At 23.6% G+C, this 15,016-nt stretch overlaps 1 protein-coding gene across 1 annotated transcript; it reads right to left on the bottom strand.

The window, feature by feature from the left end:
* Positions 1-8,012: 8,012 nt before the first annotated feature.
* Positions 8,013-12,850, bottom strand: LOC112591698 (sphingosine-1-phosphate phosphatase 2-like). Its single transcript, XM_025335597.1, has 6 exons — positions 12,511-12,850; positions 12,276-12,439; positions 12,110-12,199; positions 9,782-9,954; positions 8,888-9,030; positions 8,013-8,432 (listed from the first exon to the last, which is right to left on the bottom strand). The coding sequence occupies exons 1-6, from the start codon at positions 12,848-12,850 to the stop codon at positions 8,161-8,163; spliced, it is 1,182 nt and encodes a 393-aa protein (XP_025191382.1). The 3' UTR covers positions 8,013-8,160.
* Between the last annotated feature and the right edge of the window lie 2,166 nt (positions 12,851-15,016).

A 15,016-nucleotide genomic window follows, 5' to 3' on the forward strand; every position in this document is an offset into this window, starting at 1 on the left:
CCCACTTCTTTCTCATTGCTTACAAAGAACCGACACCGACGGCAACATGGTACACATGCAAGGAAAACCTTACGATCAATCAAATTGTAATTTGTGGCCAAATACAACGAAACACAAAATATCTTTATTAACCCAGTATCACTCCAATATGCACTTAACACGAAAGCAATATTATTTTTCCATAATATATATAAACTCACAAGTTTTAAATATTATTTTTTTTTTTGTTTTACTTATAAAGGTCCACACACACACCAGTGGTTTTGATAAAATATTATTGTCTCTTACCACGGCGGTAAGTTGCCGCCAACGTTTTAACACCACCACTACTGCCGTAACACCATAACTGTGTGTGGGGACCTTTAGCTGTATATAATTTAAAAATAAACTATGATATAACCATAAAAAAATAAATAAATATTTACTAGTCTCTTAATATTAAACAGCTTAGGCATTATGTAAACAACCACATAATTTAGAGTACTATAAACTATGATTTATTTATATAACTTTTTAAAAATAAAAAATAAATTTTAAAAACCGGAACCATTTTCTTTAGAGTAAAATATGTTATGTTCACAAATCTATATTATAAAATATTTATAAATCTATTATATATCTTGAAATATATGTGGCCTTTTATATTTTAAAACTAGGTAGGTAGTCAAGCAATTGGCTTTAGATTTTACATGCATATACCTTGAGACTCGGGGAATGTTTATTGTTTCGTTTTTCAACCCTTATAGATTTCCGTGGATCAACTCACGCGTGGATTTCAATTTGGCTCGAATCAAATACATCATATTTTTATGCATAGGATTGCCGTTTGTTAAAAAATAATACTTTAAAATATAATCTGTATAAATGTATATACTAAAGCTGAAGAGTTTTAAAAAAAAATTGAAATTGTTTTTAGAAACATCAGAAAAATGTAGAAGCATCTTGAACGACTTGAACCACGTTTGAAAATATTCTAAGTGTTATATCCAATTCGTTATGAACAGATTACCCATCATATCGGTTTAATTAATTTACAAAGCTTGGTACACTGACACTGATTTTCCTGTGATGCACCTATTTTTAATATAGTGTTGTATTTAATATTTGTTCAATTTGTTACGGGCTAAGTCAAGTTACACTGCAGCTAATATTTTTATAAAATTTAAATTGTATAACACACCGATTAGAAGTTAACTGTTACTTAGAAATATAATAGGAGACGGATTTTGGACGTTTGGTATACCAATCAGTAAAATTTAAAAAAAAAAACACAATTATTTTCATATAGGTCGTCGGAAGAATAAAATTGCATACCAATAAAATAAATTAAATCTCGTAGGTCATCCGTGTTAAATATTGCTGATAAACATATTCATAATTTTGCCATTCTAGTAATAATTTTTCGTCTCCTCCTCACTATCTCACAACACTGTTAAATTGTTGACATTAAATTATTTTTTTCTAATATTTTATATTTTTTTACGTGCATTTTAATGATTATTAACCAATTCATAACGTTTCATTACATTTTAATTCTTTAGTGATATATATATATAGTGCCTACTATAAACTGTATTAATTACTATAGGACTAAGGTACAATAATACTTAGCCGCCTTTGTACTTTATAATAAAATAATTAATATTTTAAATATTAATAGGTACCTATTAATTAACATTTCGTTTAAAAGAATGCTTTAAAAGAACTTATCGAATAATAGATCTATTGTCTTTGTATTTACACACACACACACATATATATGTATATAGTCTAATCATGTTAATCCAGAATTCACGGAAATCAATTTCGCATTTAACACGCTGCATACATTGCTAAAGGTCTAAAGTACTATTATTTGCTTTGATTTTTTTTCGGTTCAGTTTTTAAACAAGTGTTAGAATTTTATACGATTCTATTATTAATGTTGTATGCAAGTGATTATATTTAATTTATGCTACTTATACTTGTATTACGGCCAAGGTTAAATAGTAATGAAATGTTTTTAGTTAGAACGAAAATTATGCATAGTAAAAAAAATCAAAGTAAGAAAATTATACAAAGATTATTAAAATTGTACAAATAGTATAAAATTATTTCTACATAAATCTACTACAGACTTAAATGCGTGGATTATTTCAGACAATTAAATTTAAAATATTTAATTTTTAAAAAGTAAAATTATTTGAAATGTCAATAGTTACAGGTAATAAACGGATTTTTACGTAATAAAAATATATAAATAAGGGAATATAATTTATATAATAATATGTCCTAAAAACATCAAAATATGTTTAAAACAGCCAATCTATTGTTTCACATTAACCGATGTAGTAATTGGAGCGTATTTGAAGCACATAATAAGAATAATTTAAATCATGAACATTTCTTATCAAATTTTAAATATCTTGTTCTAATAAAAATATACATTTACACAAAAATCCATTGCCTAGTTGTAAGTAGGTAATTAATTATATTATATTTTTGTATCAATGTATATAGTTCGAAATAACATAAAAACTAAAACAATAAAAATATATTTAATGTAATTTAAATTTTTTTTATAAATTGAGTTAAATAATAATATTGTTTTAAAAATAGTATTCATACGTAATATTTTAATTTAATTTATTTTTTAAATTATCATAGATTAAGTTAATTTATAAATTTAATAATTCTTAATAATACATTATTATTGTACTGCTTGATAAATTATAAAAAATATAACATCCATGATAACTTAAAAATCGTAATTTATAGTAAAATTTAAATAAAACATACTCATTAGCAGCAAATACCAACTTTCATAAAATAATAGATATAATGACCTACTTATAATTAATGATATTTAGTAAGACATATAAATCCGAATATTTGTTTTTTTAAATTTCTAACCTACGTACCTATGTTTTAAAATATGAAATAGATGAATCTGATCTATTGGTCGAATAAAATATACCTAATCGATAATTAAATATTTTTATTTTTCCGAGTGATACTTTGTTATTAGATTATAAATACGAAATAAAAAGTGAACAGCCCAATTAAACAATGGTGTACCTATTTCCGGACTGGGGAGAATAATAATAGTTCACAGAACAATGGGATTTTACACATCTTTCCTCTTAATCAGAGCTAGTGTATACCTAAATGTATAGTTATAGGTAGATTTAAAATCTAAACAATTATTATAGTTTAAAATAAAATAAAATGTTATGTTTGTTACTGTTAAATTTAATTACATATTCCACAACTCACGCCATGTTAAAAAAAATCCCAAATATATATATATATCTTTTTATTATCACTTTTTTCTCTTAGATTGCCTATTAAGTATTATTAAAACAGCATAAAACTGAACACGACAAATACCTATAGTATTGGTGTAAAATTTCTCACATGAAATTGAATGGAATTCAGTTTTACAAGTAAAGCTGTGCTAAGGAGAGAGGGGAATGGGACAAGTGCTCTAGGCTCTAGAGAGTCAAAAGTTGTAACATTTTTAAGGGTGACAAAAAAGTTAGTACTTTCCACTTTTTCCACTAGTTCATTCTTTAATTTCGTCACAGTAATAAATATTGAAAATATATAGTATAAAACTAAATATTTTGCCATGTAAATATTTCATCAATGAAAAACGTGTAATTTATGGTTACGGACTCGATACACGTACGATGTACCTATTGTTAATAGCCAGATGGTAGAGAGGATATGGTGACTGTAGGAAGTGTGGAACGTGTATTCCGATAAACGTAAAATAAAATATGCTATTTTTAAATATTTTAGCGAAAATATAGTATTATTGAAAATAGATACAATAATAAAATAATATTATGCTTATATTATGGGATCACTATAATAATTCATACTTCATAGTATTTAAACACTCGGTGTTCAAAAACAACGAAAACACGTTAACGAATCAATATTGTTATTTTAATATAAGTTTATTTAAATTGAATTTATTTTATTTGAGTTTTTATTCGTATTTCGTATAATTAAATTTTTTAAATGTCCGAGACAAATAAACGGAAATGTTAAGTGGTTTTTAGTACTCGACAATTTCAAAAGCAAAAAAATAGAAAAAGAAGAAAATTTGGTATTTGATTAAATAAACTGCAAAATTAGATAGGTAGGTACTTATTCAAAATAAAGATAAGAGAAAATACTTACAAAATGTCGCAAATATTATTCTTAATGTATTTTCACAAATACCTAAATTGTATTATCGTGTTGTAAATTTGTTAATTTCTAATCCAGATGAATATTGATAATTATACTCAATAGCAGTCCATTCCCATTGGCGACAAGTGTGTTTACGGGTAATGCTATAGCAAAATTTGAATCTTTATTTTAGATTATCATTTATAAAGGTAGGTACCTACATCATTTTGTAGATACTTTGGCTTAAAATAAAAAACAATTTGAATTTTATTTTTTCTTTAAATATGATGCACCCAATTTTAAAATTAAATCTTCAGGCAAAAAAATTTAATTTTTTATCAGCTGTTTCATTAATCACTTCATTGAAAACCACTTTCCAAAACTTTCGGTCTCATGACTATTTTTAATAATAATTTATATGAAAAAATAAACTGTGTACTTTAAAAACAAAATAATAATAATTTTTCACAACTCCGGAAAAATGAAAGTATCGTATTTGTTGAAAAGTAAAAATAATACACTTCATGAAACTAAAAAACAGGAAATCAAAGTGTAACTTTTTAATACAGCACTTGACAAAAATTATTATTTTAATTAAATTTAAGACATAACAAGTTTGATAATAAAATGTAAAATATAAAATTAATATTATTTAATTTGATTTGATTTAACCTAATCAAATTCATGATGAAATTAAAATAATAGTTATGCCTACTTTGTATAAGTTGATAGAAAAAATGAAGAAAATCAAAATAAAATAAAATATGTCAAGAATATAGACTCCAACAATTTTAAAACTATAAATATGAAAAAAAAAACGATTACAAAATAAGTTTAAAATAATTTTAGATTTATGTGTAATTAATTCAAAATGAAACCATGATAAAAACTCAAGTCAAAATAATAGAATAAATAAAATCAATAGTATGGTTACCAGTCGGCACTCACCAATAATGTCGAAATTGTAAGTAGAAAATAAAATTATTAACAAAAAATAAATTAAGGTATAGAAATGAATGGTATAAGTAAATTTTCTTGGTAGGAAACTGAAACAAAACAAAAAAATAATCGTACCTACTACCAAACGCACTTACGTATAACTTCGTTAAAAAAAAAAGGTACTATAATTAATTGTTTGAAAAAAATAATGGGATGATAACTTAGTAATAATAATTCGTAAAATATTATAACTGGGTTATATTTGTAACATTGTAACCCAGACAATGTGATAACGTTGACGATAGGTACGTAACAATATTATTATTATTAAGTATTATTCAATAGAAGAAAAAATATTTTTGTCTTATAAATCTAGGTTTAATGTATTACACACTTTCTACATTTTAGAAAATTTAAATACTTGTATTGTTGATATATTTAGGAGGAAAATGATATTCATTGCCCCCCCGAAAAAGTTTTAGAAAACACATGTGTACCCTCCCATTTGCATCTATACAATTACGCAACTGGACTAAATATATACATACATTAATACAAATCCAGCTGAATCCTCTTATTTTTGAAAAAAATTAAAAGACAATATTTATGTGTGTTAGTGATTCACAAGAAAGCTTTTCACACTCATGGTTCTGATATTTGGTACCACCCTATATGGCTACATACTACATAGGTACCCCCATATTCAAGGTTGTATACCTCTAAGTTAGTTTTTTAATTTTTGCTCATGAAAAACGAATATATTTATTAATATATAAGTGAATATTTTTTTTTAAATTTATTTTCAAGACATTTCATAATTTAATATGAATATCAAAAATATGTACCTATCTATAATAATGATTATATCTTACTCTCTGTAAGCTATGTCTAGGTACTTGTGATGGGACTGTGGAAGTAAGAAATCTTAAATGACTAGAAAATATAATATAACATATTGTAATAGGAATTTATAGTTAAAAAATAATAAGAAAATAAATATTTAACATACAATATTATTTTTAATTTTTAATTTATAATAAATATAAATTATTAATATACCTTGTAAAAAATTTCCAAGCCTTTTACATTGTAAAATAAACACGTTTTTTATCGACTTAAACCCATAAAATAAATTTTACTGAAAGGTAATAATTGGCACAAGTATTATTTTTAGTTGTAAATTTTCCTTAAATCGATTTCAAAAAAACTGAAAGTTTGGTACGTGTTAATAATACGAGTGTCGTCTAGCCTCACCTATATCAAATAAAAACCAATTAAATGACTTAATAAAATTATTTGTATAAATTGACAATTTACTATACAGACATATTAAATTTAATTTTAACACATGTTTGTATCAATCGTGACATTACCTATAAATTTCACTTTTAAAGTTTATTTATTACATTTATAGCCGATAAAATATTCTCTTTCAGTTTAAGGCAAAATTCTAAAACTCATACTATATTAAATTTAAAGAATTTTTATTTGTTTCAGAAGTCACTCATTTTATATTTTTATTTTGTTAAAATATAGTTATAATTTTTATTACTGTTCATGTTTCTTTGATTGTAATTTTTGTTGAATATTTTATTACTTTTTTTTTTAAGGGTATATGACCAATGAACTTATAATAAATATAAAGGTAAATAAATGAATAAATGTATAAATAAATTACACTTAGAGAAATTATGTAAACGCCAAACCTCTAACCTACTCTCTCATTCAGTTGTTCATACATAACTTATTAAGCTAATACTTAAATGCCAAGCTAATAATTTAAAAACTGAATTTCCAAGATATATAAAATAAATTAACGAATTCAAATTAAAAGTTAGGTAAGGTCCAAATTATTAGGGAGAAGTTTTAATATTCTAAAAAACAAGTTCTTGAATATTATTGTAAACATAATGTTAAATAATAATTATTAAATGATGCAAGTTGTAAATAAAACAATCTGTCTATAAATACTAGTGTCTCATATAATTATATATCAGCACGTAAGAAAAATTTAGTTAGTTAAGCTGTTATGCAGCTGGCAGCCGTGGAAGCTTTTGATTGAAGTAAATAGATAAAAATATAAGTAAGAAATTAATAAGTAGTCACAAAATAAATACATTTATTTAAGTTTTTTTTTCTTTTTAGAAATGTAATTTATGGTACATTTTTATAAAATTTTATCCATTCTTATAAAATGTAAAAAAAATGTAAGTAATTAAAGTTTAAAAAATAATTTTAAAATTTATTGATATATCACATTCATATACAATACAAATTTAATACTTAAAAAGCAATTTTTAGAAACATTTATAAAAAATAAAATGTATATTTAAATTCACTCTCAAATAATTAAAAAATATAAATCAAAGTATAAAATTTAACTTTGGACTAAAAGTTTTATCATTAAACATATGGCCATACAGTATGGAATTGAGTAGTCTATAATTAGTGATGAGATGTTCCAAGTGATGTATGAATACTCAAATATTAATAGAGCATTTTTGATGACATAATTAAAAATAATCTGGCACACAATAATCATAAAGACATAAGAATTATTTGATTGTTTTATAAAAGTATAAAAATATTTACATATTATAAATAATAATATATTAGACAGCCAGTTTCATTTGTAACATTATTTTTTAATTAATTTAAGTGCTACTTTAGTAGAATATTTATATGTTTCAGTGTACAGAAATTTTTACTTTTCGATGCATGGTCTTCTTAGTTTTAGTATTACTAAGATATACATAAAAAAAACTGATATAAAATTATATTATTTAAATATAAATAATTTTAGTATTCATTTTACAATAATAACAATTGAATTAAAAATGGAAATTTTACATTATAATGAACTCATAATATTCTTAGATTGACTGACAGATATTTTGTTCAAAATAAGATACAGTTAAATAAAATATAAAACACAATTAGTGAACTTAAGAACTTAAGTATCATTAAAAGACATATATTAAAACTTAAATGTACGTATATTTTACATAAATAAGGTGGTAACAGGCCATAATATTAAATTAAATTAACAATTTCAATTAACTACTTAGCTTCATGGTAAAATGACTCTCTTGATACAAATAACAATTTTTGCAAAAATGGTATTAAAACTAAAATATTGAATGAGACAAAGTAAAATGTCAAATATTTGTAAGTAATATCTATCAAAGGAATATGCCTCTTCAGTACATCGTCAAATATTTTCATACCACTTTTTATTAAAATTTTATCAATAACACAAAGAAAGTACTTAATAATTAAAAATAACAAAATTATGCAACCATAACCCAAACCACTTCTGATCACAATCACACCTAAAAAAAAATAAAAATTATTTTTATAAAATTATATATTTTAAATCTCTATTAATATGTTTGTTATTATAATGAAAAATTAATTGCATTTTTCTCCATAAAATTACTTTGGAAATAATTGATATCAAGATTGATGATCGTATTAGTTATTTTGTTGAAAATTTTTTTAGAAAATAAACATTATTAATAAAAAACCATATAAACATCATAATATAAAAACATTTAAATATTATTATAAACAATTAGAAAAATATTGATACTTAAATTAAAGAATTGACTAAAATAAATAGATATTATTTCTTTAAATTTTTCCTCAAAAATATTGTTTATTAATGTGATATATACAATATTACACAGTTTTTTTAAATTTAAATTAGCAGTTCAAACAAAGAAAATAAATAAAAACTTTAAAACTATATACACATCTATTTTATATTTTCAATATAAGGGCTTACCTAAATCATTAATTGAAGGCCAACTTATAGAATTATTTATTGGGTTCATAACACGAATATCATCCTGTATACCTAATTTGACAATCAGCCAACCTCCAGTCAATAAACCTGCACAAGTTCCTAAAATTAGAGTTGTATCACCCCTGAAAAACAAACATAAATTCCAATTTAAAACAACATAATTACATATACAACAATTATGGAGGAATTGATATAATATATTTATTGAATTATCATTACAATTTATAAAAAATATTATTTATTTTTAAATTTAACTAGTATATTACTTAATTAACACTTATTTATATGTAGTTACATATTAATGTATACAATTTTTTTGTTCAAAAACTAATTAATTTAAATAAATATGTGTACGTATAGTTATCATTTATTTATATGTCCAGACTATAAAGTAAAAATTCTACAGTGTACACTATTTACTAAACAAATTCAATTACATTTATTTCACATAATATGTAAAGAAATAATCAAGTTGTAATAATTTCTTTTAGAAACCAAATTATATTTAAATTTAAATTTATACCCATAATAATGGTTTATCTTTGAACTAGCCAAAAACAATTTTTAATTAAATGTCTCTTACTAGCATAATCTATTTTGGACACCAATACATGATTTTATTTCAAAAACCAAGTTTCTTGAACATTTTTAAGTGTTTTTTGTTCTATCATGAATACAATGTAGTTAATACATTAAGCAGAAAAAATATATTATAAACTTTTAGATCATTCTTCATTTATATGGAAAAAAAAAGTAATAAAAATAAGTAAAATAAACTAGTTAAAAAAAAAAAACCATTATAATATACCAGAAAATTCCTCGTCTTGTTCAGAACCTTAAAGACATTAATAATTTATTTTAAATATAATTTACTTGGTAGGAGTCCACTGATCACTAGTTGGATAAATGAGTATTAAGCTCACAGTAACAACAATAAATATCAATGGTGTCCAATTACTATACATAAGATAACGATCTAATACATCAGCCAATGGTAAAAATGGAATCAACAAAACAATAGCTAATAGCAGGCCAGCAATCACATCCTAGAATAAAAATAGATAACATTTTTAAAACATTTTAATATTTATACAAATATTTAGGTATTTTAAGTTATTTTATTATATTTTAATGGTTTTTCTAAAATTTGCAGTGAATAATATTATTCAGAATTAGTAAAATGTTTTGGTATGTATGTTATTATCTCAATTACATGCAGTGTTTAAGAATTTATCAGACTATTATTGTTTTTACATATTTGTCAACTTGAACGTATTAAAAAAATAAATATATATAATTCAATTCAATAAAAATTAATATTATATTGAGAGCATAAATATATACAAAAATCATAAAAAAAAAAAAAAATAGCATGTCATCAATTTATTTCATTACAATACTTGATATAACTACTATGTTTTTGTGTACTAAAATAAATATTTTATACTTTTAAAACAAAATTGAATAATTTTTGAAATTAGTAGGATTATAGCAAAATATACATTCTGAATAATAATATTATACTCTAACAAGCAAGAGAACATACTGCCATCTGATAAAACTTGGTTCTTCTGCGCATCACCACTAACCTAACCTAACCAATACCCTTCTACAGAAGAATCAGTTTATATGTCGACCTTGTGCCAATATATAGCATTGTTTATTTTTTATTTTTAGGTATATGTACCTCTATTTTATACATGAGTAACCTCAGACGACAGAATTTTACACCCTAATCAATACTAATTAGTGAATAACCTATAAATGGACTAAAAACTAATAAAAATTTAAAAAACTACAATAAAAATAAAAATTATTATAATAATCATCAAATAGTTTATTTATTTTAATTTATTTGTATGATAAATTTTTAATTTATAATAATTTTATAAATGTATAATATAACTAACTACATTAGTTCATGCTTGTATCAAAAAATTCATTTCAATATAGATGATTTTTTTATCAAACAACATTCATTATTTCAAAATCTATTAACGTTTTTAAAATATTTTTTTCCAAATAATTTCCAGTTAAAACAAAACAATATTTTCTTAAATTATATTTTTTTCATTACAATTGTTTAAGTTTATTATTTTTTTGAAAGTACATACCACATGAAATACATTTTAAAATTCATATTCTAAAACGGAGTATTTTTTGAAGTATTTTAATACATAAAAATCTAAATTTGGATAAGTATTTTATGAGTTATAAATATTACATCTGCAGAGTAATAAATCGTTATTTGGCGAAGTATCTCTAAACCACTTAACTTAAGTTATAACTCATTAACTACTATCTATTTAGATAAATATTCTACTTCAAAAATTGAATTTTAAATTTATATTTTCATTCAAAAAAGTAAAAAAGTAAAAAGTTAAAAAAAAAAAAATAATGATGTATAAGTAAAGGTACAATTATTACTCATTTAGATATTAAGTAATTTGGAAATAATAAGAAGTATTTAATTTATAAATAATAAATGATGCAAGTTTATGTATTTTTTATTTAAAAATAACTATTTCAATATCCATATTATTCTACTCTAAAAATATATTCTTTAATGGATAATATAATATTTTTGACTGTTAATAAATGCCATATAATTAGAAACCATATTATCAAAAAATATGTACTTAATAAATTCCAAACACACCACAATGTTAAATTATTCTATCATTAGTATATTTATATTTTATATCATATAAATATGTACCATAGCATTAAAATGGTTTTTGATCTACCCACAGATATTTGAATTTTTATTAATAATTAAATAATTTAAACTGCCAATAAGGAAATAAGTATTTTTAGATTACAAGCTGTTTTTAATACAATTGTATAAACATATTACATAATAACTAATAAGATGAGGCTAATATATTCTCTACATAAATTATACTAAAAAAATTCATTAAAACTTTACAGAGAATCTTTTTAATATATACAATAAATTTTAATTTTAATAATAAAATTGCTTTTAAAATGCAAGTTTTCTTCTTTATAAGTTTTAAGAAAAAGAAAACAATCAACATTGATTGTTTAGTTTTAACAGGAAATTGGATTATATTAAACCTTGAAGATCATTGAATCAATTCTTTTGTGATTTAAACAATGATTGTTTATGTAACATTAAAAATAGATAAGATAGGATATGTTATTTTTTTAATATAAAACAATTTTAAATAAATAACTCACCAAAACTGTGTGCATACCCAAGTATAAACGACTAAGCGAAATTAACATGCACCATAGCAATACTATTGTGATACCAATGTTGTGGTCAATCTAAAAAAGTTTTAAAAATAAAAAATTATGAAATCATGTACCTTAGTTTTAATATTTTTTTTTTTTAATTAAGTACTTGATATCGATTTGAAATGTAATAGAAAACAGAGAAAGGTATTGCAATACTAATCATAGCATGAGTTGAAGGCATTCCATATTCAATAGACCATTTTGTTTGCAGTCTAATGACTGGGGGACATTGAGGTCTCGGCCACTGTACTATGTCTTTAATGGATTGGCCTGAACAGAAGTTAACATGAAAATAATGTTGTTATAAATCTCATATAAAAATTAACAACAATCATTATTACCAATGTACATAACGACCGCCCAGATGAGCACCATTTTCCTAGCTACTGCCGAGTCAATGTTCCATACCAAAAATGGTATGATGATAGCATATCCGATTTCGTCACCCAGGTATGTGCCGAACAAAAACAAGTAATACCAAAACTTATTGGTAACATGATCGATTTCGTTTAACTTCCGCGCCGTATTACTGTTGTTGGTCTTGGTCTCGTCATTTTCCAGCGACGGAATGGTAACACCATTATCCGACGGATCGTACCGCATCACTCCAAAAGACCTTTGAAAACGGGCGACTAGTTCCGGGTCCTTCAGGTAATCAACGCAATCCTTGACAGTGTCCATGCCTGAGCCACCGACTTCCACACGTGATAATGAAATGTTCTTGGGCTTTGCGCGAGTATACAATATAGGTAGATAATTTATTGATACGTAAAACGTTAACGGAAAAAAAAACAACAAAACAAACCCGAACAAAGCAATCGAGCGACGATAACGGACAAATCTGAGCGGGTTCAAAGACTATAAGAATAAAATAAATAATAATCAAATGACAGACTCTACGACACTTCCGACATCGTGCACGCGACAGCGGCCGAACGCAAACTGAACGGTGTACCGTACCGTGTACATGCAATAGCAACAGCCATTCGAATAATTTATGTAAATCACATTCTTCGATTTAACAAATTAAATATTATATTCATCGAACACGGCGGTCTTCAACACCGATTCCACAAATGGCATACTGAACAGTAGTCAGTAATCACGGATGGGCGACAAGCAGAAACTAATAACTATGAAGTAATAAAAACTCCGACCTACCTATTCGTTTTTTTTTTTTTCAAACCGTTCGACGGTGATAAATGATAATTCAAACGACGTCGGTTGGTGATGGGGAACGGGACGGCCAGACGGCATCGATATAATTTTGATAAGTGATAACACTGTATCATCACAAAACGAATTATTATGTCATAGACGTTTGTAACTAAATTTAGTATTGACCTTTAAACCATTGATTAAACATGTTTAAACAACGTTTAATCTTTGTGAAACTAAATTACACAAAATTGAAAATACAACAATCAGATAAAATTCAAACCTAGATTTATCAATTTAACATGTCTAATTGTTATTGATGGTTCAAATAAGTTATAGGTCTTTCCTTTTTCCAGCAAGTCATTCTAGACCAGTACTTACCTAGATTATAGAACGCTAAAACGCTAATCGTAATTTTATAATTATATATACTTATTGAAAAAGGTAATCAAATTAATAAAAATAATTATCTCAAGTAAAGTTAAATAAATACGAGATCTTTAAGTTAAAATTTAATAATTAACAAATAATAAATTTGACTCGCCAAGTTTTAAGTTAATATGAAAAAAAATATTAACTTAGTAATAACTAATAAAGTCAATTTTTATTAGTACCTACATGAATCACAAAAAGTTTTATCTATAGGTACTTTTATACTATTATTTTAATAATTTTTATTATATAATTGCTATTATTGAAGTATTATAAAAAAAAATAAATAAACTATATTTTTATTTAAAAGTTAAAACTATTATATTATATTGATTAATTTAATACTGCATACGACACAACCTACCAGACAAAAAAATACAAACGCGTGATAGCCGATGCACAAACATTAAACGTTATAATATATTTTACAAAAACTTTAATGCGTGCCATATATTTATAATATACAATATGCCAATATGCATGGACGTTATTTAAATTTATTATTTATATAGATGTAGTTCATAATATTTCATGTTTATATATTATTATTTATTTATATGCTGTATGCACGACAAAAGCTACAGTATTTTGTGACTTGTGCGCTCTTCTAAAGTAGGTACTTTTTAGATGCTTTACCATAAATTAAAAATATGAATAGCCAAATAATTTAAAGTTGTTATTATTTATTTATTTATTTTTTAACATTGTGCAATATAATGTCTATAGTTTTTAAAATATTTAGAAGTTTGTATATACAAGTAGATAGGTTTGATTAAATTTATAAAAAAATACAATAATTAAATTACTTAAAGCGCATATAAAAAAATTAATAGTATTGTAAAAATAATTAATTAATCTATATAGCAATATTACTTATACTAATTGTTATCTTAACAACAAAGGTTGTATAAACTCAATAAATGCATTTAAGACTCTAATCAAGACAAAATCCTTTCAGAAAAATAAAAAAATGTTGTATTACTTTTTCAGTTTTTAAATTCTAAATGAAGTAAGCAAAAATGATAAAAATCTAATAATATAATAATTATATGTTTGTAGAAACTATTTATTTTTTTAATTACAAGTTTAGTTATTTAAATTACGAGCATGGAGCACAAACTTATATGCTCTATGTTACTCAAGTATGTTTAATAATTTTCTGTATTTTTATTTAGATAATTTTCTAAATTAGTTTTGTTATTTTTATTAATTACTTCAGATTATAGAGAACATCATAACCATAGTTTTATTCGTGAC

This window comes from Melanaphis sacchari, unplaced genomic scaffold (assembly GCF_002803265.2).
Source record: "Melanaphis sacchari strain LSU unplaced genomic scaffold, SCAv2.0 Contig141_pilon_pilon, whole genome shotgun sequence".
In the NCBI taxonomy this organism is placed as follows: domain Eukaryota; kingdom Metazoa; phylum Arthropoda; class Insecta; order Hemiptera; family Aphididae; genus Melanaphis; species Melanaphis sacchari.